General features: G+C 42.5%; 1 protein-coding gene across 2 annotated transcripts; it reads left to right on the forward strand.

Moving 5' to 3' along the window:
• Positions 1–826: 826 nt before the first annotated feature.
• Positions 827–27,012, forward strand: TOMM7 (translocase of outer mitochondrial membrane 7). Of its 2 annotated transcripts, XM_029232902.1 has the most exons (4): positions 827–1,511; positions 16,978–17,062; positions 22,990–23,038; positions 24,645–24,755. In XM_029232902.1, exons 1-4 carry the CDS (start codon positions 1,347–1,349, stop codon positions 24,658–24,660), a joined length of 315 nt encoding a protein of 104 aa, XP_029088735.1. In that variant the 5' UTR covers positions 827–1,346; the 3' UTR covers positions 24,661–24,755. The 2 variants fall into 2 exon arrangements, with proteins under 2 accessions (XP_029088735.1, XP_029088734.1); XM_029232901.1 differs by lacking the exons at positions 827–1,511; positions 16,978–17,062; positions 24,645–24,755 and adding exons at positions 19,182–19,407; positions 26,778–27,012.
• The last annotated feature ends 219 nt before the right edge of the window (positions 27,013–27,231 follow it).

Here is a 27,231-nt window from a genome sequence, read left to right on the forward strand (position 1 = left end):
GCAGGCAGATTCCTAACCACTGTGCTACCAGGGAAACCCCAAGCCTTGCTTTTATATTTGGTTTTATCCTTAATCTGTCCCTGGAATTTTGAGATTTGAGGCTTCCTAGGTACTGGAGCACTTGAGAGCACTTTTGGTTGGAGGGACTGTATAGGGCAACAAATATTTACTGAGTGCCCACTCAGCGGTAGGCACCGTGATCCGTGCTGTGAAGTTGAATGAGAAACTGCCCCTGCCCTCAAGAAACATAAAGTGATAAAAGCCTATGCAACGTGCCAAGGGCCTAGCACAAAGCCACGAAGCCCAGCCTGCTAAGGGGATCAGGGAAGGCTTCCTGGAGGAGGGGTATACCTAGGCTGAGTCTAGCATTACTAGCAGGAAGTTGGCTTCACAATATAGAAGCCAAGAGAGTTAAAGAAGGATCATAGAGTAGAGGGACTTTTAGATCATACAGAGCTTCTGGTGGAGTAGAGCCCACCTTAGGGTGTTCTCCAAAAGCAGACTTGTCTTGATCATGGAATGTAAGCTCCATGCAGACTTGCTTTCCCAGTCTCCTGGATCCTCTGAATTCAGCATAGTGCCTGGAACATATTCAGGTAAGTGGGAAATGACTCCAGGGAAAGAGATTCGCCATTGAGCCCCTGCAGTAGTTGAATATTCATACTATAAAACTCTTCAAGGCTCATAGTGATGATAGTGGTGGGGTATTATCCCAGAATGTAGCTTTTTTGGGTCACCTTGAGTATGAATTTATCCCTGCATTCCCGGTACATGGCCTAGAGCTTGGTGCACTGTCAGTAATTGATAAAACCTGCTGTATTTCCTTTCTTGGTGTGTATTTGGCCTGCCTTTCACACACGTGATGAACTACTTGTAGAACAGGCATCCCGAGCCCCCGGGAGGTGTTGGGCACTTCTCTGGCTAATTTTGCTGCTGCTAGAGGGGAGCCCTCACCCCCGACCCCGGCTCCCCATGCCATGTCTCTTTGTGGAGGAACATCTGTGGGATAATGCCCTGAACTTCTGTCCACCCTTTCCTCATTCCCTTCCAGCAGAGGAAGGCATTTCAATAAAATCCTGTTCTAACATGAATTTGGAGAGCATGCAAACCTGCGTAGGCTTGTTGGCATCTGTCCTCCACCTGTTTCCTGTTTTCAAGATTCTAATGTTCTCTGATGGGAGGGGGAGACGGGGGTAAGAAGTGACCATTTGGAATCCATTGAGGGTTTTCTTGGTTCAGCGTATAGTCACTCGGGAACATTAAGTGTCACTCCCTTAAACTTTGTGCTTTTCCAATAGTGTCCAAACTGAATAAAAGGTAGTATTTCTTACTAACCCTGCAATAACATGGTCATGCATTTTACTCATTTTAAATTTTTGGCCCGCACGTATGTTACGGCAGGTGATATCCAACGGCTCATCTTTCTCAAAGAAGAGCAAGTCCAACAGAAGGCTGTGAGCTGCGAAGATTCGTGTTCTTTTTCTTCCCTCGCTGCCCAGGATCAGTATAAGGTAATGGTGACCCAAGGTCCAGACGGGGAAAGGAAGTAGAACAGACTCAGCTCTGAAGTCACTATCTTGTCAGTAGTAAAGCTAACACCTTCATTTCCCTTCTGTATCTTATCTTGAGTTGGTTCTGAAGGTGGAAAGGGAAGAAAGCACGTTATTTGTCACCCTCCCCCAACCCTTATTCCCGGGAGGTCCTAAGACTCATTTGTTCTCAATGGACTAACATCACACACAGAGCTGGGACATTCGCTCTCACAGATTAAAGGGCCCATCCATTTTCTTTTGTCTCTGTGTTTAGTGCGCATTTTATTGTGTCATTGTAGAGTCAGGAGATAAAGCAACTGCAGACATCATTTATGATTTAAACGGCAGTTCCAGTTGGGTAACATTTTAATTGGCGTCGTTGGGCCATTTGCCACATGCAGGTCTCTGCCCAGCAGCCTGCCTTTTCCAAGCAGCTGTAGGCTTGTTTTCAAGCCAAGAGAGAATGTCTGCTCTCACGGAGGCCTATTGGTTTCATTTGCCTAAATAGAAGTGGATGATGGCTGAAATGTGGCTGATTTTAGCAATCAGAGGGGGTACAGGTAAGCATCCTGGAAGCACTGGGATACAGGTGTGCTTGTTTCTGACCCCTTACATCGGTACAAAACAGACTATTAAAACAATGCCCTCTCGATTGCCATGTACTCACTGCCATATTTAACATGAATAACCAACAAGGATCTACTGTACAGCACAGGGAACTCTGTTCAATATTACATAACAACCTAAATGGGAAAAGAATTTGAAAAAGAATAGATACATGTTATATGTATAACTGAATCACTTTGCTGTACACCTGAAACCAACACAACATTGTTAATCAATTGTACTCCGATATAGAATAAAAAGTTAAAAAAAAAAAATGCCCTCTCAGGTGTGTTGCCTACAGACCTGAGCCTTGTTGTTCACAAGACTTCTAGGAAATATAGGAATAAAGGTATAAAATACATTTCTATTTCGTATTTATGTTCAATATATCAAATATATCACCTTTATTGATAAGCATGATCTAGTTGTAAAACAAATACATAAAAACATCCTTTAACTCCATATTCTTCTGCAACTAACCCTTCATTTCTTTTTCTCTTGAAAAAGACTCCTCAAAAGCACTGTCTTTATTTGTCTCAAATTCCTCTCCTCCATTCTTTTCTGAATCAAATTATGTTGGGCAGCCTCTGAGATCGTCCCCAATGGCCGCATCCTCCTGCTCTTCATGCCCTTGTATAGTTCCCTCCCCTTGAGTGTGGACTGGACCTGTTGAATTTCTTCCAATGAATAGAATACAGCAAAAATGACGGGATGACATATGAAAAGATGCTCCCTGTTTTATATCACTAGGGAATTGCAAATTAAAACAGCAATGAGGTACCATTATATATCTATTAGAATAGCTGAATTCCAAAATACTGACAACACCAAATGGTAGTGAGGATGTAGAACAATAGGAGCTCTCAGTCGTTGCTGGTGGGAATGCAACATGGTACAGCCACTTTGGAAGACAGTTTGGGACAGAGAATAATTGCAGGTGAGCTTTGTGTAGTTGTATACTTATGGGATTGTTCAAATCAACATTGCCAAGTTTAAGTTTCAAGAGGTAGAAATTATGACTGCTTAATTTCTGCATATAAATTCCAGGCTGCCTGAACCTCAGGTAGGAGGTTTCTAATACATGCCTTTCATACGAATGATGATAAATATGTGAAGCCACTTGACTGCAATGTCCTTTCTGATTAACACATATTTATGACCCACATTTGGAAGCCTGGAGATTGCTGCCAGGCCCATCCAAATCTGTGCTGAGTAACTGAATGCAGCAATGCCACAGACAGCTTCTCCTAAATCATGCTTTAAGCTTTAGAAAAACGGTAATGGAACAGTGCATAATCCTTTTGGTCTCTCCAGCGATGTACTTAAACATGTGTTTCCTTCCTACCCGTTGCCGTGACTAAACATCTGTGCAACCATGACCGAACCATCTTAAAGGAAAGCAACAGATCCTTTTAGCTTCTCTTGCTGTTCATCCTGTGTCCTCTCTCCTCTCCTTCCCAAAGTAGCCTTCGAGTGGGGGGCAGCAGCATCACAAATGCTCAGTCGAGAGCAGAGTCAGTCTAGATTTTTTCCATTGCTGATCTGCATTCCCTTACGAGCCCGTGTTCTGGTAGATAGGGCTCGAGGTGCCAAGGGGGCTTTACATTTTAGTCGAGTCAAGTAAATTTACTCAGATTCAATCATTTAAACAGGCTTTTAGGGGGAATGTTGAGTCTATTTTTGTAGAAAGGCCCCGTCTTTCTGGTTTCTGCTCCCCTTCCCCTCTCTCCATGGCGCCTGGCGAATGCATGTGGGGAGGTGCTTATGGCCCAGGAAGGGAGGCAGATGACACAGATGGATCTTCTGCATTGCAGCTGGCCTTTGCTTGGACAGTGACCACTGTAATGGGACTGTTTCTAGCCCTGGTCTTCTCCGGGGTTTGCTGTTGAAGACCTGGGACCTGGTCACTCATGATCATACTTGCTTGTGGCTTGGCCAGGCCTTGGGAATCTGCCCTGGTCAACTCCAATGGCACCTGCCCTGGCCACCCTGTTCCAAGCCCAGCCCCCTCCCCCCACTGCTTTCTTTTTTTTTTTTTTTTTTTAAAAAACCACCGCTTTCTATAAAATAGAAATAGATATATCTATAATAGAAATAGATAACATGTATCTATTTATCTACCCATCTATCTTTCTCTCAGCTGGCTTCTAAGTCCCTTTCAAGATGATTTACATAGAGGTCTCCTGTCCTCTTCTCTATCTCTGTCTGTATCTCCCTCTCCATCTCCACACCCAAACCTAAACCCATACCCATACCTGTACCAATCTATGTCGATTAAAAATATGGACTCTAAAATTCAACTTCCTGGGTTCAAATCCTTGTTCTGTTACTTATTAGCTGTGTGTACTTGGACAAGTTACTTAGCCTGCCTATGCCTTGGTTTCCTTATTTGTAAAATGGGGATAATAATAGCACCTACCCTATAGGTTGTGATAAAAATAAAATGAATCACTATATGGAAAGGGTTTAGAAATGGATCTGACACTTGGAAAGCACCACCTAAGTATGTGATGCTTTTTAAAAATTATTGATTGCCTCCCCAGCAGAATATAAAGTCCATGAAGGCAGAAACTTTGTCTGTCTTTTTTACTGTTATGTCTCTTTGTCCTTCGGCAATGCCTGACCCACAGCAGGTACTTAGTAACTATTTGTTGGAAGAATGAATAAATGAATGTATGGAGAAACAAAAAAGAACAACACAATCTATTTCAAAAACTGTTACCATCCTTTCACACTCCCTCTAGCAAAAGTTGATATCCCTCTAAAGGTGACTTCCTCCTCTTTAGGGTTCTCCTATCCTCTGGGAAGCTGAGAACTAGGTTTTAGCTTTTTTTTTTTTTGGCTGTACAACATGGATTATGGGATTTTAGTCTCCCGACGAGGGATCAAACCCAGGCCCTTAGCAGTGAGAGTGCAGAGTCCTAACCACTGGGCCACGAGGGAATTCCCTTGGTTTTGGTCTTTAATGGAACTTTCTATCACCAAACTACCTTATCCCAGGGCCTCTGATCTTTTTTTTTTTTGCGGTACACGGGCCTCTTACTGTTGCGGCCTCTCCCGTTGCGGAGCACAGGCTCCGGACGCGCAGGCTCAGCGGCCATGGCTCACGGGCCCAGCCGCTCCGCGGCATGTGGGATCTTCCCGGACCGGGGCACGAACCCGCGTCCCCTGCATCGGCAGGCGGACTCTCAACCACTGCGCCACCAGGGAAGCCCAGGGCCTCTGATCTTGTTGGATAACCTGGTCCTGGGGAAAGTCTCCCCTCTTGATCCTCAGAGGTTCCTCTTCTTTCTTCACAAAGTTTTGGCTACTTCCTCACATTGATACTAACACTATTCTTTCCTGCTCCAGGTGGAGTAGGGGGTACTTAGAGTTATCACATCTTGCACGTGTGTGCGTGTGCGCATATGCGCGTGTGTGCGCGTGCGCGCATGTGTGTGTGCGTGTGCGCGTGTGTGTGTGCGTGCGTGTGTGTGTGTGTTTGTTAGTGAGGGAAGGCAGAGGATAATGAGCAGCTCTCACAGCTTAAAAGCAGCCATTTTCCCACCCTGCCTTCCTTCTTCCTCCTGCGATGGTATCTTTCTAGTTTCTGGCCTTACGTTGCCTGGCTTGAGAGAGAATTGGAGCCGGTTCTCCCCAGAGTCCTGTGGCATTAACCACTGAGCTCTCCTGATGCCCTAGGTCCTGCGTTAATAGCTGGAGGCTTTCATTTCAAGTAAGCCCCAGGTCACTCCATTAGTGGTGGGAGTTGCCGCTGATGGAAATGAGCTTCCTTTTTGGTTAAGAGGCTCAGAATTCAACTGAATGTGAATTGTGATGAATTCTACTCTCACCACTCTTTTTTCTGCTGGCTTTCCTCTCTCTGCCTTGGCAAGACACACCCCTTTGCAGGACTGGGTTCAAGATGACTTGGCTCTTTAATTTTTAAACTAGGAGTTTGTAATCAGCCCACAGGGCATGGAAGTGAGCCCCACGTGTAGTAGGGGAGGGTTTGACCACCATCTGGTCCCACCCTAGCGAAGCATTAGGGCTCTACCTTCTTGGGCATTAAGGGTGCCAATTCTGTTAAGGGGTGTCCTGGGGCACCAAAGGTGAGCTCACACATGACAGTTTGGAAAGGCTCAGCAAAGTCTTGGTGCATGAGTGGGTTTTCTTCTGCTGAAAAAACCACGGGCATGATGCAAGCCCCTGCTGACAGAGGCCCTCGCCCTACAGCAAAAAATGAATGATTACATCGACTTTTCCATCCACGTGCTCCCAAGGGCGTAGGCTGGTTTGCAGATGTTGGCCTGCTGTTTAGGTTCATGTGGCCTGAGCTGGAGAGGCCCCCCTCTTCTCGTTGCCAGGGTTTTATATTGTTAATTAATTGGTTCTTTTTAAGGCATTGAGAGAGGGGTTCTCTGGGAGAAAGATACATAAAATTTTCTGCCATTAAAAGAACATTTTTCTCTTCTGAGGGATTGCGCATACTTGCTGCTGGGAGAGATTTCCATTAGAAGATGGAGTAATGGTTATTTAATAAGACGTTACTCATGCCAGCTTCTTAGCTCTCTGCTGAGGTCACTTATGTTTCAAAAGTCTGAGTGGTGGAGAATCCCTGCCCCTCCATCTCCCTGTCTTAGGAGGGGCAAACAGAGGGTCTTCTGTGGTGGAGCTCTGTGGATGTGACATGGCCACTGCTTCCCATCGGATGAGGTGACCCAACCTTGTCTTTTAAAAACCAAAACTGCTGACTGTGTTGCCTTCTAATTTCAATGTTGCTTTCTTCATTTGGCGTCCTGAAAGGGGAACTTCCAGTAGAAATGTTACTCTGTGGCAGACATGCAGTAGAAGAGAGAGAAATGTATTAGTGATGTTGAAGAACCTTTTATATTTTTGTTCATCTCCCTTAGTTTTATTAGAAACAGAAAACAGGATCTTAGGAACTCTGGTAGCCATGTATCCCCTGACGTGTACTGTGTATGTTAGGAAAGTAAATAAAATCAGGGAAATGGACTCGAGAGAGATAGAGGAGGGGGGTTCTATGTTAGACAGATGGTCAGGGCATGCCCTTCTGAGAGACAGTATTTCTGAAGAGACCTGAAGGCAATGAGGGGCTGAGCCGCGGGAAGAGCATTCCAGGCAGAGGGCACAGGAGTGCGAAGGCCCCGAGCTGGAAAGGTAGGAGCACGGTGATCTCCTGATAGGATCCCTGCAACCCGGTGCCCCGGAGCAGGCCCTCTTTCCACTAAGTCAGGGTTCCTGGCCCCCATCTCTGACTTCCTTCCCCACCCATCAGACCTCGCCCGGGTCTCCTGGAAGCAGGGCCTCTTCCTCTTCTTCTCTCTTCCAGACTCCACTGCTTTGGTGTTAGCTCTGTACCCTGGTCCCCCTCTTCTCCCCACACCTGATTTCACTAAAGCACTCGTGGAAATTTTTTCTAAATACCTGAAGTCAACTGTTGCCATTTCTTTTCGCTTCAGCCGTAACAATCGTGCTTCTCTTTGAAGCGGTGTGATTCTCCACACCCACAAGGCAAGGGGTGGGAGGTGGACATAAAGAATAAGAGTTGGGGCTTCCCTGGTGGCGCAGTGGTTGAGAGTCCGCCTGCCGATGCAGGGGACGCGGGTTCGTGCCCCGGTCCGGGAAGATCCCACATGCCGCGGAGCGGCTGGGCCCGTGAGCCATGGCCGCTGAGCCTGCGCGTCCGGAGCCTGTGCTCCGCAACGGGAGAGGCCACAACAGTGAGAGGCCCGCGTATTGCAAAAAAAGACAAAAAGGAATAAGAGTTGCCACCTTGGCTTTTCACCCCACTCTCCACCCTTAGTGCCTGAAGGGCTGGTGTGTGTACCTTTACGCTGACAAAACTGTCTTCTGGAATTGGGACCTGTGACTTTCCAATTTCCACGAGCAGCCGCTTTGTTCTCACTCCTCATATGATTCACGTGCAGAATCTGACACCGTCAGGCTTCCGGAAAGTGCCTCACCGACTAACTGGTTGACTTGTTAATTCACAGTGTGTACATTGAACACCAGCCATGAGAGGCGCTGCTGCAGACCCTGGGTATGGAGGTGAATTACACGGTCTGCGTTCCAGGAGGATTTATAATCCCAGGGCGGTCACAGCCAGCCATGGGGCAGTGGAACCGATAGGAGGTGCTGAGGGAGTGCATGGAAGGGGCCCCTCGTCCGGCTGGGGGGCTGGGTTGCGAGGGTCTCCCTAGACCTCTGAGCGCAGGCGTGCTCTGACTGATTTCACACAGCTCCGGTTCTCCCCCTGCCTGAACTTCCTACTCCACCTGGCTGCCTCTGTCTCATTGTCCTAGCCTCTCAACTGGGCATTGAAAAGAATTATTTTATTCAAGTATAGTTGATTTACAATGTTGTGTTAGTTTCTGGTCTATGGCAAAGTGATTCAGTTACACATATACATACACATTCTTTTTCATAATCTTTTCCATTATGGTTTATCACAGGATATTGAATATAGTTCCCTGTGCTATACAGGACCTTGTTGTTTGTCCCTCCTATATATAATAGTTTGCATCTGCTAATTCAGTTGGGCATTTTATGTGAGTCCTTCTCTCTCTGCCTTCTGTCCCTTGCAGATCTTACATTTTCTTATGACTTCTATGCTGGATGAGGCCCACGTCCCTGTCTGGGGTCTCTCCTTATCTCCAGAGCCAGCCTCTGACTCACCTGCTCTCTCCAGCACCTCACTTTTGCGCTTCTACAGTCTCCTTTCTTTTGACTTAATTCCACCTCATTTTTGAATTCACCCTGACTGAAGTTTCCATCCTGGTTTAAAAAGGTTGTTGGAAGAGAGAATGTGCCATGGGCACTGGGCCTCCCCGTCTGTTCTTTCTGAGTACGCCAAGAAGGCAAGGCCCCGATGGCTCTTCGTCCAGGCCATTATTCAGGGTTATGTGTGCAGCAAGCGACCTTCAGGGAAGAGGCAATGCCTCCTCCCAGACAAAGGTTTGCTACTGCTCACTATGAAAACAATGAATCCCTCCAGGTCAGTGTTCCTCTCCCATAGCAACCCTCTGCATGTGCAGGCATCCTGGATGGGTCCTTTGTGTCATCATTGTGGGATTCGGGGGACATAGGGAACCACTGCAAACCAACACAAAGCTCTGGCTACTTCTTTTGCCACATGTAATAAAATCCTCAGTCTCTGGTCAAGAGGCTCATGCCTCTTACCAGTGTCCATGAAAGAGTAACTTGCAAGCTTAGAAATGGGGTAAAACTTTAGACCCTGCACAGTTTTTAACAAGTGTTATCTAAGCTTCTAACTCCAACCTATCATTTGATGTCGCCAGGTAACCAGGTTTCTTCCTATGTCCTGAATGGTGCTGAGCACTTCTTTTTTTTCTACTATATCCTTCCCCCCACCCCCGCACCCCGCAACTACCACCATTGTTGGCCTGCTTCAGTTCTCTTCTAGGGTTAAGCTGAGTATTCTCCAATTATTTCCTGTCCTGGCATCCTGCCCCTTAAACTCAACTTTGAACATTCTCTAGGAAACCCAGTGTGAGCTGTTGCTCAGATTTCATCTGATCTGTTTACTTGTCTGCCTGCATGTCCAGGCCCTGGTGTGGCTTAGGCTGCCTAACTGGACTCTTCCACGCTTGCCCAAAGGTCCCTAAGTCATCCCTAATGCCTTGACTTGGAACTAGCAGTCACGGCAAGTAGTCCTGCCTTTCAGTTGGCTAATAATAAGAGCTGACATTTATAGAGCACCTACTACGTACCACCTGAGACTCATCCAAGAGTTCGTAGCTAGTGAGAGCTGCAAAGCTAAGGTTTGCCCCAGCAGTCTGATTCCATGTGCTATAGTGCCTCCTGCTGGGAGGAACTTTCATTCCTATGTCTTGCCCTCATTTCTAACTCTTGACCTATCTTTATTAGAAAGGAAACCATTTTGGGACTTCCCTGGTGGCACGGTGGCTAAGACTCCGTGTTCCAAATGCAGAGGCCCCGGGTTCAATCCCTGGTCAGGGAACTAGACCCCATGTACATGCCGTAACAAAGATACTGTGTGCTGCAGCTAAGACCTGGTGCAGCAAGATGAAAGAAAGAAAGGAAATCGTTTTAAAATGCTCTTTGGTCAGATACCTGAACAACTTGTCAACCTCCATAATCACTTTATGAAATCAATATTTTTAAATAGCAGTGTTTCTCAGGGAAGAATCTGACAATGAAATGAGAACTTAATTTATCAATAGGTCAGTGAGGAAAGGTCTGCAAATCAAACCTATTATATCTTGGCTTTAATCCAGTTTTTGTATATTTTTATGAAACAATGGGCAGTATGGTGTATATATGAAGTTCACTGGCCTTGAATTTTAAGAGCCTGGATCTGTTAAGTCTTGCTAGATGGCCTTCACCTCTGGGGACCTCGTGTTTTCCATTTGTAGAATGAAAACCAGAAGATCTTCAGGTTTGTGTTCAGATATGATTCTGTGTCTAACAAAGCATGTTAACTCTCCCACAGTAGCAGAGCCCTTGTTCCAGGACTGTTATATTCCTCTTTTCCCTCTTTCCTTTCTTTTGTTTTTCCCTCCCTTCCCTTCCTTCCCTTTTATTTGCTATTTGTGTTACTATCACCAAATACCATCACCCAAACTTGAAATCTCATAGCTGATTTGAATTGCCGCCTTTCCAGTCAATGTTTCGTTCAATAGGCCATTCACATCCTTACTTTCATTTCCATTCCCAGTGCCATGTTCAGTTTTATGTATTTATCACCTCATATTTCCACATCTACTTCTTCTGCTCTGTTTTCTCTTCTCTTCCAGCCTTTGTCCATCTTTAGACATATTTTGTATATAGCTGTAACCCAGGTGCTCATAAAATTTTGCTTTATCCTTGTATCAGTTAACAACTCTTTAATCCTGTTGCTACACGGTCTATGTAATCTGTGTTTTAAAAGGCTGCACACCTGTGTATGGCAGCACTGACAATGATTCTTCTGCTGATGAACATTGAGTTTGCTTCCACGTCTCAAATCATGCTGCAATGAGTATTTTGGTGAGATATTTTCCAGTTAAATTCTTTAGTTGCAAGAGACCAATTCAGGTTATCGTCAGCCTTTTTTTTTTTTTCCCCCTTGGCTGCACTGCACGGTGTGTCTTGTGGGATTCCTCGACCAGGGATTGAACCCGGGCCCTCAGTAGTGAAAGCACGGAATCTTAACCACTGGACTGCCAGGGAATTCCCTATCGTCAGTCAATTGATGGACTTTTGATGATGATAGAGGGAGTGTCACAGAGAGGGAGGAAAGGCGAGGGGCCCAGGGAAAGGAATGGACTCTGTAGCCAGGTGGGCCTCTTCTGGGTGCTTCCCTCTGGGTGGGCTTCATTTTTCTCCCATTGCCCAGCTTCTTCTGTTATTCAGGCCCCATGGTGGGAGAAGATGGGTCCCTTTGCTCTTTCAACATTATATCTCTATCTTACAAGAGTCTATTTTTGACTGAAGTGGAATCTCTTTGTCCCAATTCCAAATTCTGGGAGAAAGACTCCGACTGGCTCTTTTTGTGTTGGGAATCTATGCTTTGTCCAATCAGCTGGACCAGTGGTGGGTCAGACTGGATAGAGCTGCTGGCTGCTGGGGACCCATCCCTATAGGTGAGGAGTGCAGCTAGGATGATCCGTAGTGAGCTGATACCTCCCTTAATGCGTCCATCCTTTCCTTAGGATAAATTCTGAGAAGTAGAACTCCTGGATCCCAGGGCATAACCATTTACCTGGTTAGTATCATCAGTTCAGTCCCAGTGAACAGCAGGCCATGGAAATTTAAATAAGCTGGTGTTGCCACTGGGATAATAGGCACCCACTGTGAGCAGGCTGTAGGCAGCAAGCAACTCTGCACAAGGAGCCACACATTTCCTCAGAAAAAGGGCATTGAATCTTTCCCAGTTCTGCTCCATAGAATACTGAGGAGAAAATGTTTAGCTTGAAAAATTTAAACATAGGTGTTGGCTACCTTGTCTGGTTCTTGGAGAAATTCAACATGAAGTTCCCTTTCAGGGAAAACAAGAAACAAAAATAAAACCTGCACTCTGCTTTCCAGCCCAGGTGAGCCAGTGTGGGTGTGTCTTTTGGTGCTATTCTGATTGGTGGAAGCCAATACTTTGAATATCGCCCTTGAGTGAAACCCCTTTAGAATGTCTGGGTGTTAACTAAAATTGCTTCTTGATGTGTCCAACAGGATGATTTACCTGCAAAATGTACTAATACCAAGGAGTCAACCTGTTAGATGGGTTATTAAACTGTGCATTGAAGTGAGGCAGAATGGCTATTAAATGCAAAGGTTTTGTTTATCATTATTACTGTGTGGCACCCCTTCTGACAGTCATTAGTGACTGGATTAGAAAACAGAAGCGCTCAGGAAATAATTTTATTTTAAATCAAAAATAATATGGGGTAAGACGCACCTTTCTTTGGCATTCAAAGAGACTAAATCTGCCATGAGATAACTCCTATTTCTTTTTCTTTTATTGAATTATAGTTGATTTACAATGTGTTAGTTTCAGGTGTACAGTAAAGGGATTCAGCTTTATATATATATTATGTATTATATATATAATATATATATATGTGTGTGTGTGTATATATATATATATATTCTTTTTCAGATTCTTTTCCCATATAGGTTATTACAAAATATTGAGTATAGTTCTCTGTGCTATACATTGTTGTTTATCCATTCTATATATAATAGTTTGCATGTGCTAACCCCAAACTCCCACTCCATCCCTTCTCCACCCCCCTTCCCCTTGACAACCACAAATCTGTTCTTTATGTCTGTGGAGATAACTCCTATTTCTGATTGTAGGTAGAGGATTCTGATATAGGTGACAGTCATACTTGCCAAACTTTTATTTTTATAGTGGATTCAACTTAAGTAAGTCATGTTCCATTTATCATCTTGTCTAACCCTCAAGATAATTGAAAGGTAACCAAGGCAGGTAATCCCAGTGTTGCAGATGAGAGAGCCAAAACAGGAGGGTTAAGTGACCTACTCCAAGTCAAACATTAGTGAGCAGAAGACTAGGATGAGAACTGCGTGCTCCTGATTTCCCAGCCCCTGATTTCCCACTACAGTCTTTATGGTTACATAGTTTGGTACCTAGCCCACCCTTAACCAACGAGTCAAAGTCTGAGTACACACGGTTGGACACTGTTATTAATTTTCAGGAATTTAAAGGAAATCTGAGATATTTGGCTTCATAGGGGACAAGTTAAATATTTTATTCATGAGAAGTATGACTATGCATCTATAAAGAGGGAAGCTATTGATGTACTAATCTGAAATAATTGCTAAGAAATATTCGTAATACTTTTTATTTTGACATATTTTAAGACTTCCAAGAAGTTCCAAAAATTGTACAGAGAGTTCCCGTGGGTCAGGAACTCTCTCTTCCCCCAGCTTCCCCCAGTGATAAGATATACATAACCATAATCCATTGTTAAAACCAGAAAGTTGAGATTGGTACAATACCATTAATTTAAGTAAAGACTTTATTTGGGTTTCTAGGAAATATTTTAAAATAAAGAAAGAAGGTGAGATAGTGTATATTATGCATCCTATTTGTATATTTTTAAAGGGGTGAGGAGGATGTGTGAGTTTGTGTTTATTTGTTTCCATATGCGTAGAATATCTCTGGAAGGATGTATATGAAACTAGAGACACTGGGTTGCCTCCAAGGAGAAGATCTGAGCAGCAAAGTGTAAAAGAAATAGAATTATGCTCTTTTGTACCAATCCATCTATTTTTTAAAAAGGTAATGAGAAATCTTTTTATGTGTTCTTATAAAATAATCTTTAAATTACATTTTTAAGGTAAGTAAATCTGACTGTATTCCATTTGCAAAACATATGCATAGATATCTTTGGAAGAATATATAGGAAATTGGTAACATTGATTTGCTTCCAGGGATAAAAATGGGCAGCAGGGGACAGAAGCAGAGGGAGACCTTTCACTGAGTACCTTTTGTACCTTTTAAATTTACACGATGTGAATTTATTTCCTTTTCAACAAAATTAAGAAAACTGAAAAAATTAAACCCTAAAAATAAATTGCTTTTACCTTGTAATTTTTTTTTTCCTCTAAAATATTCAGTAGCTTTCTAGCTACTCTCTGGCTAAAATCCAAATTTCTTAACATGACATTTACGTTCTTTTTATAACTTGGTCTCATTATTTCCTGCCTGAAGCTTCTGTTCCACCTAAATCGTTTTATTACTCTCTCTTTCCAAATCCTGCACCTTCTGGCATTTCTTTATTCTTGTCTCCTTCCTCAGCCATCAGAAACTAGCTCAGGCTCAGTTCTGTGACGTTCCCCCCCGAACAATCCAGCCCTCTGTGGCTTGTCTCTCATCCAGATTTCTATAACAGTATACTGTCTGCCCTACACATTTGGCTCTTATCCCATACTCTCTTGTCTTTCAAGGGTATGTGCACTCTGTCCCCAAATAAGATTCCCAAATCCTTGCGGGCAGGAGCTGAGAAGGACAGTTTTCTGAAACTCCCTTTTCCTGGCAGAACCCTACACTTGGTAGATGTCCCAGTGATGCTTTTTGGCTAATCTCTTCTTTGCAGAAATTTATTCCATGCATATGCTCGCTTGATATGCTTAAGAATCCCAAGCTGTATCATGGCGCTAAGAAATTATCTATCCACCCAAAACACCCTAGCAGAAAAAAAAGAGGACAAAGTAAGAGTTAAAAACTCAAGAAAGCACATGGTGTTTGAATACTGATATATTTTTAATATACCATTTCTGGAAAACCAGATGCATGCTGAATTTTTTTCCTCTTTTTCATTTTGGTGCATATATTTGGCTGCATTTTGGAAAATAGGCCCTGTTTTCCTGGTAACCATGGTGAATTAACTAGTTTTTCTGATATATTATCAATTAGTTCTTGCAGTTCTTGTTTTGGGGAAATGGCAGAGTTGGATTCAAAGGCTGACAAGTCTGCTGTCAGATCCACGTGACTTCTAACTCTGTGTTCTTTTTTTCTGTGGTACGCGGGCCTCTCACTGTTGTGGCCTCTCCTGTTGCGGAGCACAGGCTCCGGACGCGCAGGCTCAGCGGCCATGGCTCACGGGCCCAGCCGCTCCGCGGCACGTGGGATCTTCCCGGACCGCGGCACGACCCCGTGTCCCCTGCATTGGCAGGCGGACTCTCAACCACTGCGCCACCAGGGAAGCCCTGTGTTCTTTTCTTTATAGCAATGGATATATGTCAGGCTCCCTCCGTGGCACAGCACCGTTTTCAGATTTAATGGGCACAAAGTATAAACTCTCTTCCTTGGGGAGCTTACATTCTGTCGCAGGTTGTATTAGTCTTTGTGCACTCTGTAGCTCTGTATGTAGTAGGTGCAGCCAGTTCCTGGAAGGCTGTTGATAGGTAGCCTTAGAACTAGAGAAAAAACTTCTGAAAAAGGTTGATCTTTGAAACAGAAACCAGTAAGAACGAAGACGCAAACAACAAACAATAATAGAAATAGCTTACCTTTGCCTAAGTCTTTTAGTTAGGCCCCATATTTCAAGCATATTATCTCTTCAACTTTACAGTAACTGACTGAGGTGGATATTATTGTTATCTTCTTTTGCAGATGAGAAAAGAGACTCAGAGAGGTTAAATAACTTGACCATGATCACACAGCTAAGTGACAGAGCCAGGATTCAAATGCAGAGCTTCTGCCCCTGGGTCCCTGTGTTTAACCTTGATGTAATGTTATTGTTTTTCCAAAGCTTAGTCACATGGACAAGTAACTTATTAATATACTTGTCTTACTCTCTCTAACTAGATCACAGAGTCTCTAAGTGGAAGACTGTACCTCATTTTCTTATGGGTCTCCACACATAATTATCCATAGCACAAGGAGCTGGACATTGTCAGTACTCAATACTCCAGAATGAGTGAATGCATAAAAACAATTATGGCTTATAAATGTTGTGTTAAAAAGACCATGATGTTCAGATTCAAAATTCAACAAACCAACTACACACCAAGCAGTGTGAGAGGTGCAAAGAGCATGAAGTTTTGGAGGACTGGAGATGATGTCCATGAAGGGCCTGGCACAGGGAGGTGCCCAATACATGGTACTTTTATTAATACATTAACATGATCTAATTTTCCTTACACACAACCCTGTTAGGTAGTATATTAGTCTGCTCAGACTGCCATAACACAACACCACAGACTGGGTGGCTTAAACAACCAAAGTTTGTTTTCTCACACTTCTAGAGGCTCAAAGTCCTAGATCAAGGTGCTCTCTTCTCACTGTGTCCTCACATGGCCTCTGTGTGCACGAGGGTGTCTCTTTCTTTTCTTATAAGAACAGGCCCTATCAGATTAGGGTCCACTCTTAAGACTTCATTTGATCTTAATTACCTCCTTAAAGGCCCTTTCTCCAAATCCCTCCACAGGGGGTTGAGGCTTCAACATATGAATTGGGGGGAGGGGGACAGAATTCAGTCCATAACAAGTAGTCATTCCCTTTCCATTTTACAGATGTGGAAATAGACATTTAAAGGAGTGGTTCCTGTTTTACTGTGAAGCCTGGCTGTGCTGTCAGAAATGTCTATCACCCATATTTCTGTAGGTTTCTTTCCTCTTAGCAACTTAAAGCATTCAACCATCTAAGCCTCTCTAGAGGTTTTTTCCCTAAGAAGACAGAGTTAGCATTATCTTTTCTCTGGATGTTGCCGGTGAAATCCTGACAGTTGATTTTTTCCCCTGAGTTTCTCACCTTCATGCCTTCACTTCTCTTCTGTTATTTTATAATTAGCTGAGACCATGGGGGTTATAATGTAATTGATTAGTTCCACTTTCTTCTACGTTACAGAACAGGAACCATGGCAAGGCCAGGCTTACCAACTCTGGAATAAGGCTGGGGAATGGAAGGCTGTTCAGCCTACAGCAAACTCCAGGTGGGACTCTCTTATTGCGCTGTCACCAGAAAGCATGTGTGACTTCCCTGGTGGTTCAGTGGTTAGGACTTCTCGCTTCCACTGCAGGGGGCATGGGTTTGATCCCTGATCGGGGAACTAAGATCCCAGAAGCCCCACGGCAAGGCCAAAAAACAAACAAACAAAAACAAAACAAAACAAAAAGCCTCAGAAAGCATGTTGTTCTTTACCTGAGGGCTTTAATATCATTATAACTCAATATTCTCTACTTCACTGTTTCTGCCTACTTGTACCTTCTGCCGCTTCATGTCTTCTATTCTATCTTACCAGCTTTGGTCAAATTGTTATTTCTATCTTGAGTTCAAAACTCATTTAGGGAGAGTCTGGTTGGTTCAGCCAGTCAGCATCCCTTTGGGTCACTGGCCAGCATTTGGTCTAGTCGTATGTGTTGCTTCAGTACAATGGAAAGAATTCTTTTATCTATCACAGCATGAGGAAAATATTTTTTGAGAATATACAATTTCTTTTCTTCTGGTCCTGTGTTTACTTCTCTTCTATAACGCAGTCTAGTGTCATGGTTAACATTCAAGCTCTGGAGTAAAAGCGTCTGGGTTTAGACACTACTTCCACCACTTACCAATTCTATGAACTTGGACAAATTTACTTCACTTCCCTGTGCCTCAGTTTTCTCAAAATGAGATTGTTAATACAGTGCCCATCTCACAGAGTTGAGAGGATTCAACGAGTTAAGGCATGTGAGCAAGCACAGTGCATGCATATAGTAAGCACCCAGTAAGTATTAGTTATTTCTAATTGGTTGTCTGAGTGTAGTTGCCCTCTTGGAAGGAGAATGTCAGTTCTTTTGCCAAGAATATCTCTAGTCATAAATTTACAAATAAGCATTTTAGATACCTGTTCTGTGGCTGATTAAGTAGCATAATTAACCAAGGCTGTTAGTTCCTGATGACATTCATTCAACAATTCCACAAGTGTTACATATACAGTAACTTTTGTATTGAAACACTTAACACAGGCAGAGTAGACAGGTTGTTATTATCATGATGATGAGCTAAGCACAGGAATATCCAGAAAGCTAGGGGAAATTTTTATGTGCCATTGGGCACCTTAAGAATTTAAAAGACGGAGCACTTCTGGTTTGGAACTGCTCGATTTAAACAAATTTTTGCTCAAATAAACTAAAAAAAAAAAAAAGAATTTAAAAGAAAATATGATGTATCTTGAGGGTGAGCCAGGAAAGGCATCAAGGTCAAAGCCTTAGAAATCTCTTACAGCCTTAGAAATCAAGAAGTCCTCGACCTGGGGTCAAAAACTCAAACACCAATTGTGGCCAGGCAGTTACTGAAGCAGAAGTTGGGAACGTCAATGGTAAACCAAAGCCCAGGCCCCACCCCCAAACTAATGATAATTCGTAGGAGTTGGTACCCAGCAGCAGTAGGTCCAGCAAGGAGTAAGCCTTTACAACGCCTCACTGATTCTATTGTGCAGCCAGGGGTGAGAACCACTGCAATTCTAAACCAACGAGGGCAAGATGGGTGTTGATTGCAGTGAGATTCGCCAACTTCTCTCAAAAAGTCCAGATTTGCATGGGAACTTTCCCAAACTTTAAAATGTTGGCAAGTAATTTAAAATGTAAAAACTAAAAAAAAAAAAACAAAAAAAAACCACCCTGGGAGTCAAAGAAAACATGGATAGGGGCTCTGTTGGGCGTCAGTTTGTAACCTTCCTTGCAGTTCAACCTTCAGCTTGAAGAAGCAAACTGATACAGAGATAAGTTAAATAACTTGGCCAAGGTTAAACGGCGAGTCAGAATAACTGAGTTGGGACTGAAACCCGGTCCTTTTGAATTTAATGTTCCTTCTATGTTAGGTAAAGAACACTTGGAGATACACTTTAAAAAATGGGTAAGACTGTGGGCAGAGAGAGGGCGTTCCGGGCAGAAGGAAACCCAAGACCAGTGCCCCCAGGCATGCCGCAATCAGCGAAACTGGGCGATTCCTAAATAGACGAAAGCGAACTTGGGCCTTTGAACGAGGAGAATCAACCACGCCTGCGCCTTCCACAGGCGGGGCCGAGGAGAGGCAGGTGGAAAGGTGACGAATTACGACCTCCGCTGGCGACGCTCACGTCTCCTGCCGTAAAGGCTGTGTGTGTGGCGCATGCGCATCTCCTTTCTTTTTCGGATTCCCGACGCGGTTGCTGCGGTTGCTGTAGTTTCCGTAAGTGTGTTGCCCGGGCCGTCGCCATGGTGAAGCTGAGCAAAGAGGCCAAGCAGAGGCTGCAGCAGCTTTTCAAGGGAGGCCAGTTTGCCATCCGTTGGGGCTTTATTCCTCTCGTGATTTACCTGGGTCAGTATGAGAAGAATCTGGGAGTCGTCGGGAGGGAAGCGGGTGCGGAGGCCGAGACTCCATTTTTGGTTTGGGGCGGGAGAGAGAAACGCGACCACGCCGCGCGTGCCGTTTGAGGCAGTCTTGTCGAGTGGGGTCGGTCTGAGTTCGAGTTCTTGTTCTGCCCTTTACTTTTTTTTTTTCGGGGGGGGGGTCTTTAACATGTCACGTAATGTCTCTCGTACTGTTTTTACATCTGTAAACTAGAGGTGACCTACTTTTCTGACAGAGTTAGGACGACCTGACGTATGTGAAAACGACGAATTCACTCTTTGGCACTAGGTAGGTTTTCAGGGCGTTAATCCTCACCTTTCCAGGTGGGCCTAAGTGGAAAGAGACCGGTGAACCTCGTGGGTATGCCATTGCTTTGAGGCATGATTAAGACAATAGTTGTTGGTTGCCTGTGCGTTCTCACCAGGAGTAACGGGTTTACTGGTGAGGAAACCGAGGCGTAGAAAAGTTCTGTTCCTTGCTGAAGGCCACACAGCTGTCACGTGGGGGAGTTATGAACTCAAGCATTGGGGCATCAAGGCCCATACTCTTCACCACTATGCTGTAGTGCAAAGATTTGTAAGTGCTCAGGCAAATATTTTCACCTAGGGCTGCACATTGGTAATTTATCCTGTTTCTAGCCTTGGATAGTCTTTTAATTTTAATCTGCCCTATTCAGGCAGTATTGTGGAAAGGAAAGAGTCTCAGCTCTGTCAGTTTGACATTTTCTAAAACCCAGGTTCATATTTCAGAATCCTATGGTTTTAACTAGGTGCTGCTTCTTGTTTTTCTTGCCTTTTTTTTTTTTTGGTGTGAGATAAAGTACATTCACTCAGTCTTGACAGAGTGTTTGACTGTGCTGGACATTCTCTAGGTAGCTTTGGCTCCCATTTCCCCATGAGTTGCAAGGCAACTGATAACTTGGAGATACTTCAGTATGCAGGACTTAAACAGATCCTTTTCCGCCCTTATTTCTAAAATATTTTTTCTAATATTCTCCAATTGGAGAATTTTAATAAATCTTTTTTAAAAAAAGATTTATTATTTATTTATTTTATTTATTTTTGGCTGCGTTGGGTCATAGTTGCGGCATGTGGGATCTTTTGTTGCGGTGCGCAGGCTTCTCTCTAGTTGTGGCGTGCAGGTTTTCTCTTCTCTAGTTGTGGTGCGCAGGCTCCCAGGGCACATGGGCTCTGTAGGCGCGTGGGTTCCAGAGCGTGTGGGCTCTGTAATTTGAGGCCAGCCAGCTCAGTAGTTGTGGCACTCGGGCTTAGTTGCCCTGTGGCATGTGGGATCTTAGTTCCCTGACCAGGGATTGAATCCGCGTCCCCTGCATTGTAGGGTGGATTCTTTACCAGCGGACTGCCGGGGGAGTCCCTTCCTGATTTTGAACGCATTTTTAAAAGAAGCATTACTTTGCCAGATTTTAGTGACTTTGTATAGGTATCAAAGATTAGGGCAAGTAATTGGGACACCCTGCTCTTACAGGCTGTTATTCCCCTCTTTCTTCCAGACTCATCCCCACCTCAGCTTTCACTTAATGGTAGAACGGCCCAGTTTGGCTAGTCAAGCACTGGGAGGAACTCTTCTTTTAGCTAAGGAAGGTATGGGGGCTTTGATGCTTCCCCGTCTTTGTGCCATCTCCTTTTTCCATTGTGTATATCGGGTTCGGTTTTAGTGTGCTCTTGCTTTCTTTGTCCCTGTGGTTTCTTTGTTGCTCTGTAAGTCTTCGTGTACCTTTCCCTCCTCCCCTTTTTGAAATTGCTTTTCTACTGCCAGAAAGCTGTAGCTTGTTGTGACATCTGTGTAGCTGGTTGTTACAATCTGTGTATCAGGGGTTTTGGTCGGAAGAGTAGGTAATGCTTTCCTTTTCCACCTCATTTTCTTTTTTGTGCACACCAGCTATATTCTCTTCACTAGGACTACCATTATGGTGATTTTTGGTACCCTAGTGTCCAACTCAGGTGGAGATTGATGTTAAGGCTATCTTTTTGTGCTTCTTCCTTGTTAATCATTGTCATTGTCTTTTTCCTTGTACTGTATCTAAACTTAATTTCATGTCTAACCTAGTTCCCATGCTTTACTTCTCCACCTTAGCTCTCACTAAATGCTGCAACTGCAGATTGAATTTCTTGTGTAATTTAGGTTCAAACATACCTTTTAGGGCTTCAGGGAGTATAGTGGGAATATAGTGCTATAAAATCGGACAGATAGTGACATGATGATAAAGAATGTGTTTGGACAGTTACCAACAAAAGGATTTTAATGAATTACCTGTTGGAAGACAATTCTCCATAGTATCTTGAATTTCTACAAATCTGGTGAGCAGAGGCAGTGACCACCCTTTGTTCCATATCTTTAAGGATGTTGGTAGGGTGAACAGCCTTGGAAAATAGTTCCAGGGCAAAGGGGAGACATGCTCACTGCCCATTATGAAAGATTCTGGTTCCCCAATCTCAGGGTTCGTCTCCTAAATGGTAATACTCTGACTGTAGCTGTTGCTGGGAGTAATAAAGTGTCCTTGTTTCTTTTCTCTTTTTTTTTCTTAATAACTAAACTTTCTCCCTTAACATTTTTTTTAAAAAGTTTTATTTACTTACTTTTGGCTGTGTTGAGTCTTCGTTGCTGCGTGCAGGCTTTCTCTAGTTGTGGCAAGCGGGGGCTACACTCTTTGTTGCGGTGCGCAGGCTTCTCATTGCCGTGGCTTCTCTTGTTGTGGCGCACGGGCTTAGTTGCTCCGCGGCATGTCGTATCTTCCAGGACCAGGGATCGAAACCGTGTCCCCTGCGTTGGCAGGCAGATTCCTAACCACTGCGCCACCAGGGAAATCCTGTCCTTGTTTCTGACTTGGAATCTTGTATCTTCTACCAGCATCTGTGAAACTGGTGGGCCAGTTTGTTGTCTTGAAAATGGGGTAAAATTTCATACTCCACAGTTCTTAATGCCAAGTCTAATTTTAATCAGTTATTTCAGCAAATTAGTATATATGTTGTCCAGTTAATTGATATATTTTAAAAGGTAAAAGTTTTATTTAATCGTAATTGTAATGAGTGTTGATTTAATTAAAAATAACTTGAAATTTTTTCCCCCTCTTTCTATCACCAATCTTTGGCTGCTTTATGAAAAGAGTGGTTCATAGGGGATAAAATAAGATATCTTCAATTGTTTCTTTAAAAAAGTATAGTTCAAAAAAAATCCCTGTGCTCTTTGTAGTTCATCCAGTGTGATTTGGTTGTTGTGATATCTTTTTTGTGGGTAATGACTAATAATGGAAGAGTGCGTGCTAAGGGTTGCTGTGCTAATTGTGTGTATTATAGGAATAAGGTAGTTTGTCTTCCCTACTGATTAGGTCTGCACATAATCACATACTCTAGTGAAGATTCAAGACTGTTCTGTTGCGCAGGTAAATCTAGGTAATTCTGGTAGATCTGGATATCATTCTAGCTACCCTAGATTGATTTAAAAAGAAAAAGTCTTGATTGTAAATTTTTTGTCTGCGGTTTTAATTAGTTTTTATTCTCTTTCTCTTTCTTCCCTCCCCATCTCCCTCAGGATTTAAGAGGGGTGCAGATCCTGGAATGCCTGAACCAACTGTTTTGAGGTACTGCTCTTACAAATAAGCATTGCAGGGCAAATATTCATACATTAGTACTAAGTCATGGCAAGCAAAAGAGAAATAGTGGTACGTATTGTAACAGAGCTTTATCAGTCAAGTGTAGTTTTGGGCTGTTGGAAAACTGCAGCAGTTTGCAGACCAGTCTAACTTATGTTATCAGATAATTGCTTTCTCTCCCCTTCCTAATTTTTATTGGGTTGGCCAAAAAGTTCGTTCGAGTTTTTTTGTAAGAATGGATAAAGCCAGACGAACTTTTTGGCTAGCCCGGTATATACTGCGTTGGTGTTATAACCATAATGAAGCATATTTTAAAAGGAAAAGAACTAACTTATCCTACCACTTTAAAAGCTGAACTTTTTTTAATACCTGTATTCCTGTCTTATCCTTATTCAGATAAATACGGCCTTTTATGTCATTCTAACAAGAGTACAGAGAATTTTGTTTTCTTCACCCAATGTTAGAGTTGATAGCCCATATATTTTCTAGTTGTTGATCACTTAGGTTTTTCAGTTTTTTAGTATTTCAAATAACAATATAACAAACATTTTTACGTGCATAGGTTTTGATTTATTTCCTTATCAAAGTGTATGAACATTTGTGACTCTGAAAATGCATTGTCAAATTCCTTTCTCTGAAACAACCTTGTAGTTATTGGATAAGCACTTGTGAAAACTTCCACACACACAACACACACAGATATACGGAGTATATATATTCATATACTCAGACCGTATGTGTGTGTGTATGTATATACTTGTGAAAGCCATATGTTTGCGTGTGTGTGTGTATATGTGTATGTGTGAAGGCAGAATCTGGAACAGGCAGGATTGCTCTGTAGAAAGGACTGGCACTATGATGACTAGGACCCCTGCACAGGTGCTGTGGGATTTCAGCTTTACCCTCTGTCTTAAGACATTTATTGATTGTCCTAGCAGACTTTTCACTGGCTATTCTAGGTCTTCAGCTTCTTCAGACTTATAATCTAAGCCACTCTTTTCTAGAATGAGCAGAAATAATAATAGTCATGTTACTAACAGTCATTTACAGTGTGTCAGCCACTGTTTTAAGTGCTTTATGTGCAGTATCTCTAATTGTCACTTCAGTCCTTCAGAGCCGATCACACAGTCAGTAGGTGGTAGAGTATGTCTGTCTCCAAGGCTTACGCACTTTCCACTGGGTCATGTGGCCTCCCTAGGTAATATGACCTGTTACTTAGCACAGTGCCATCTGATATGAATTTCCTCCATCTTCTCTGACTTGCTGGTCTCTCCTTTCTCAAAGCAAGGGTTTTTCCTTCTTAAGGGTTATTGCCACGTGTGCCCTCTTTGTGTCCATTTGTGCTGTTACTCTCTTTTCCCTGATACAGTTCTTCAGTAAATGGTCTTCACTCACTGCTTCCTTTCTTCACTTTTCTCTTTCTTTAACCTTTTATGGTAGAGCTTCTTAAAACTGCTTTCAAAGGTCCCCACCAAGCTCCTTTTTTTTAGCCTTTACTCTTTGAACTATCAGTTTTCTTTTTTGTGAAATGGGGTTTCAGGTAATGTATCTGCTACTGAGTAGCCGATTGACCTCAGACCAGTTATTTCCTTAGGGAAACAGTACCTTAGGAAACATTATCAGAGATGGAACTACCTGGTCAAGCTGTGTGAACATTTTCCAAGCCCTGAAAGTTACCATCAAATACTTCTTCCCAAGAGGCCATTAACCTTTTTAAGATAAGTTTTCTCTTTTATAAGTTGGGCATACTATCTACTTTATAAGATTGCGATGAGGATTGAATAAGAATATTGTGTGTAAAGTATTACAGTGCTTGACAAGTAATGTTTGAGCAGTAAACTATTAATAATAATTTTTAATCTTTTCGATGTCACCTCATTTACCCCACTTTTTTCTCCTGTGAGAACTATGCTCTAGCTACGTGACACTGCATGCTAATCCCAGAATAAACTGTATTTTTTCGTGCCTTTGTATGCTTATTCTCCCTCAGCCTGGAATGCTTCTTCCATTCAGTTTTCACTTGTCTAGAAAAGCCCAATCTCAAATGTCACCTCTTCCCTAAATCTTTTCCCCCTTCTCCTAACTGAAATTGCACCATTTTTTGTGTTCCTATAGTAGTATTTTGTGTCTGTCATTCTTTGCTTTGTATTATGCTTGTTGCTTATTTGCATTCTATGTTGTCCTGCAAGTACCTAAAGTAGCTGCCAACTACTTTGGCAACACTTTTTTAAATGTTGAATTAACTTAATTAAATGATCCTAACCTCTTGGTGGTCTTGGAACAGGAACTGATACAGCATTTCCTCCTGTACAGTTTTTAGACTAGACCTGCATCCTGAGAAATAGTGTTTTTTGAGCCCCAGGTGATCCAGGATCCAGAGGTGGTGCTAGATGTACCCTTTTGTTGTACTGGCTTCAGTTATCCCACCAAGAGTTGACCCTTGAAAGTTGCAGACTGGATGAAGCAGCCACCCCCCTGCTTTTTATTTCTTCACCTTACTGTCATCTCAGTGCTCTTGTCATTGCTGGTGCTGATGATCATTCTTTTCTGTCATTAGGGACATTTTCTGATTTCTTTCCAGGGATATTTGTGATTTAGGAAGGGATTGAGGAATGCTGATAAGAGTTATCCTGTTACAGAATTTCATATACTGTGCTGCTTGCACTGGAGAGACTTGACTAAGCGGTCTTCCTGGGTTACCTGGTCTGTACCCTGAAAGGAATAGACTTGTATCTGCCAGGCTTTTCAGTAATGTAAATGTTTTATTAATATAAAACTTATTTAGCAATATAAAGTTTATTGTTTATATATACATTTATATATATCACACTTGTGGAGATAATATGGTTCATGATTTACTGGTCTGTTTCCCTTGTTAAGTTGTTAGATTCCTTGGGATTAGGTCCCCATTTGTCTTAGTGTCCTCCTCTTTCACTCAGGATGGTGCATTGTACGTGGTTGGTTGATATGAATGCCTTATTTAAAATGCAGAATTTAATGAATAAGGGACAATATCTTAGTAAAACATTATTTAGGCAAAATATATGAATACTAAGTAACTGAGAGAATGATTGTTCCCATTATCTTTATAAAGCCAAGGAAGATTTTCTTTTCTCTTTATCTTAGATGCTCATTACCAGTGAGGAAGAGACTTCGATAAATGAATAATTTGTTTTCATAGCTTAACTGTATGCAAAAATACTTGGGGTTTATTGTGAGATTTTAATACACTTTTGAAAACTGGGAATAGATGCATGTTGGTTTGTTTTATATGCAGAGGGAAAATAATTTCTAAAAATTAACAATGCTCAGATTGTCATTTTGTAATGCAATTTTATTTAAGTTGACATACTACTAGAAACTACATTTTTAATCAACAGGACTTAGAAGTAAAACACCTCTTGTCTCTTTCCTGGACCTAATAATGATACAGCTTTATTTTCTGGGTTCATCAGTCCTTCATATCAATATTTTGATTGACCTCAATTTATGTTTTCCTTTTTGTTTATAATAGGTAACTACAACAAAAAGTAATAAAATTATGTTTCTTTAAATAGGTCTCTATGTTTGTTTTTTTTTGCCCAATGAGATTGATCCTTCTGCTAACTGAATTTGATAGATGAGTAAACACAAACATAAATGTATAAAATCTTCTAATTCTTAAGCTATGTTTAAGAAGTTTTTACTTTGGGGTTTAATTTATTTTTCCTCTTCACAAACATTTTAGCTTACTTTGGGGATAAAGGACTATTTGGTCATCTGGTTTTGGAAGCAATCAATGCAGAGGAACAACATGGAAGGTGTGCACTCTGGCTGGGATAAGAGATGGGACATCGTTCAGACGTTCACCAGTTGGATGGCACAGGGCTCTTACTTCTCAGATGCGTCTGTGGCAGAGTGGAACCTCTACTGACTTATTTATGATAGACTGTATTAAAATAAATGTTTTTTTAACAATGTTATGCCTTGAGTCCTTCTTGAATTGAACATGATAGGACTGTTAGGTAAAAATTTAGCCTTTTGGTACTTTTTCAAAACAGGGAATCTATGTATGTGCCTAGATGCTACTTTAAAAAAATAAGAAAATTTTCAAGTTAATTCCTGTCCATTCACTTAACAAATGGATTCCAGTTTCCCTTTGCAGTGAATTAATAACTCCTTCTGAGATGTTCTGAAGTAGT

Source organism: Monodon monoceros, unplaced genomic scaffold (assembly GCF_005190385.1).
Source record: "Monodon monoceros isolate NGI ecotype Baffin Bay Population unplaced genomic scaffold, NGI_Narwhal_1 Super_Scaffold_2, whole genome shotgun sequence".
NCBI classification, from domain to species: Eukaryota; Metazoa; Chordata; class Mammalia; order Artiodactyla; family Monodontidae; genus Monodon; species Monodon monoceros.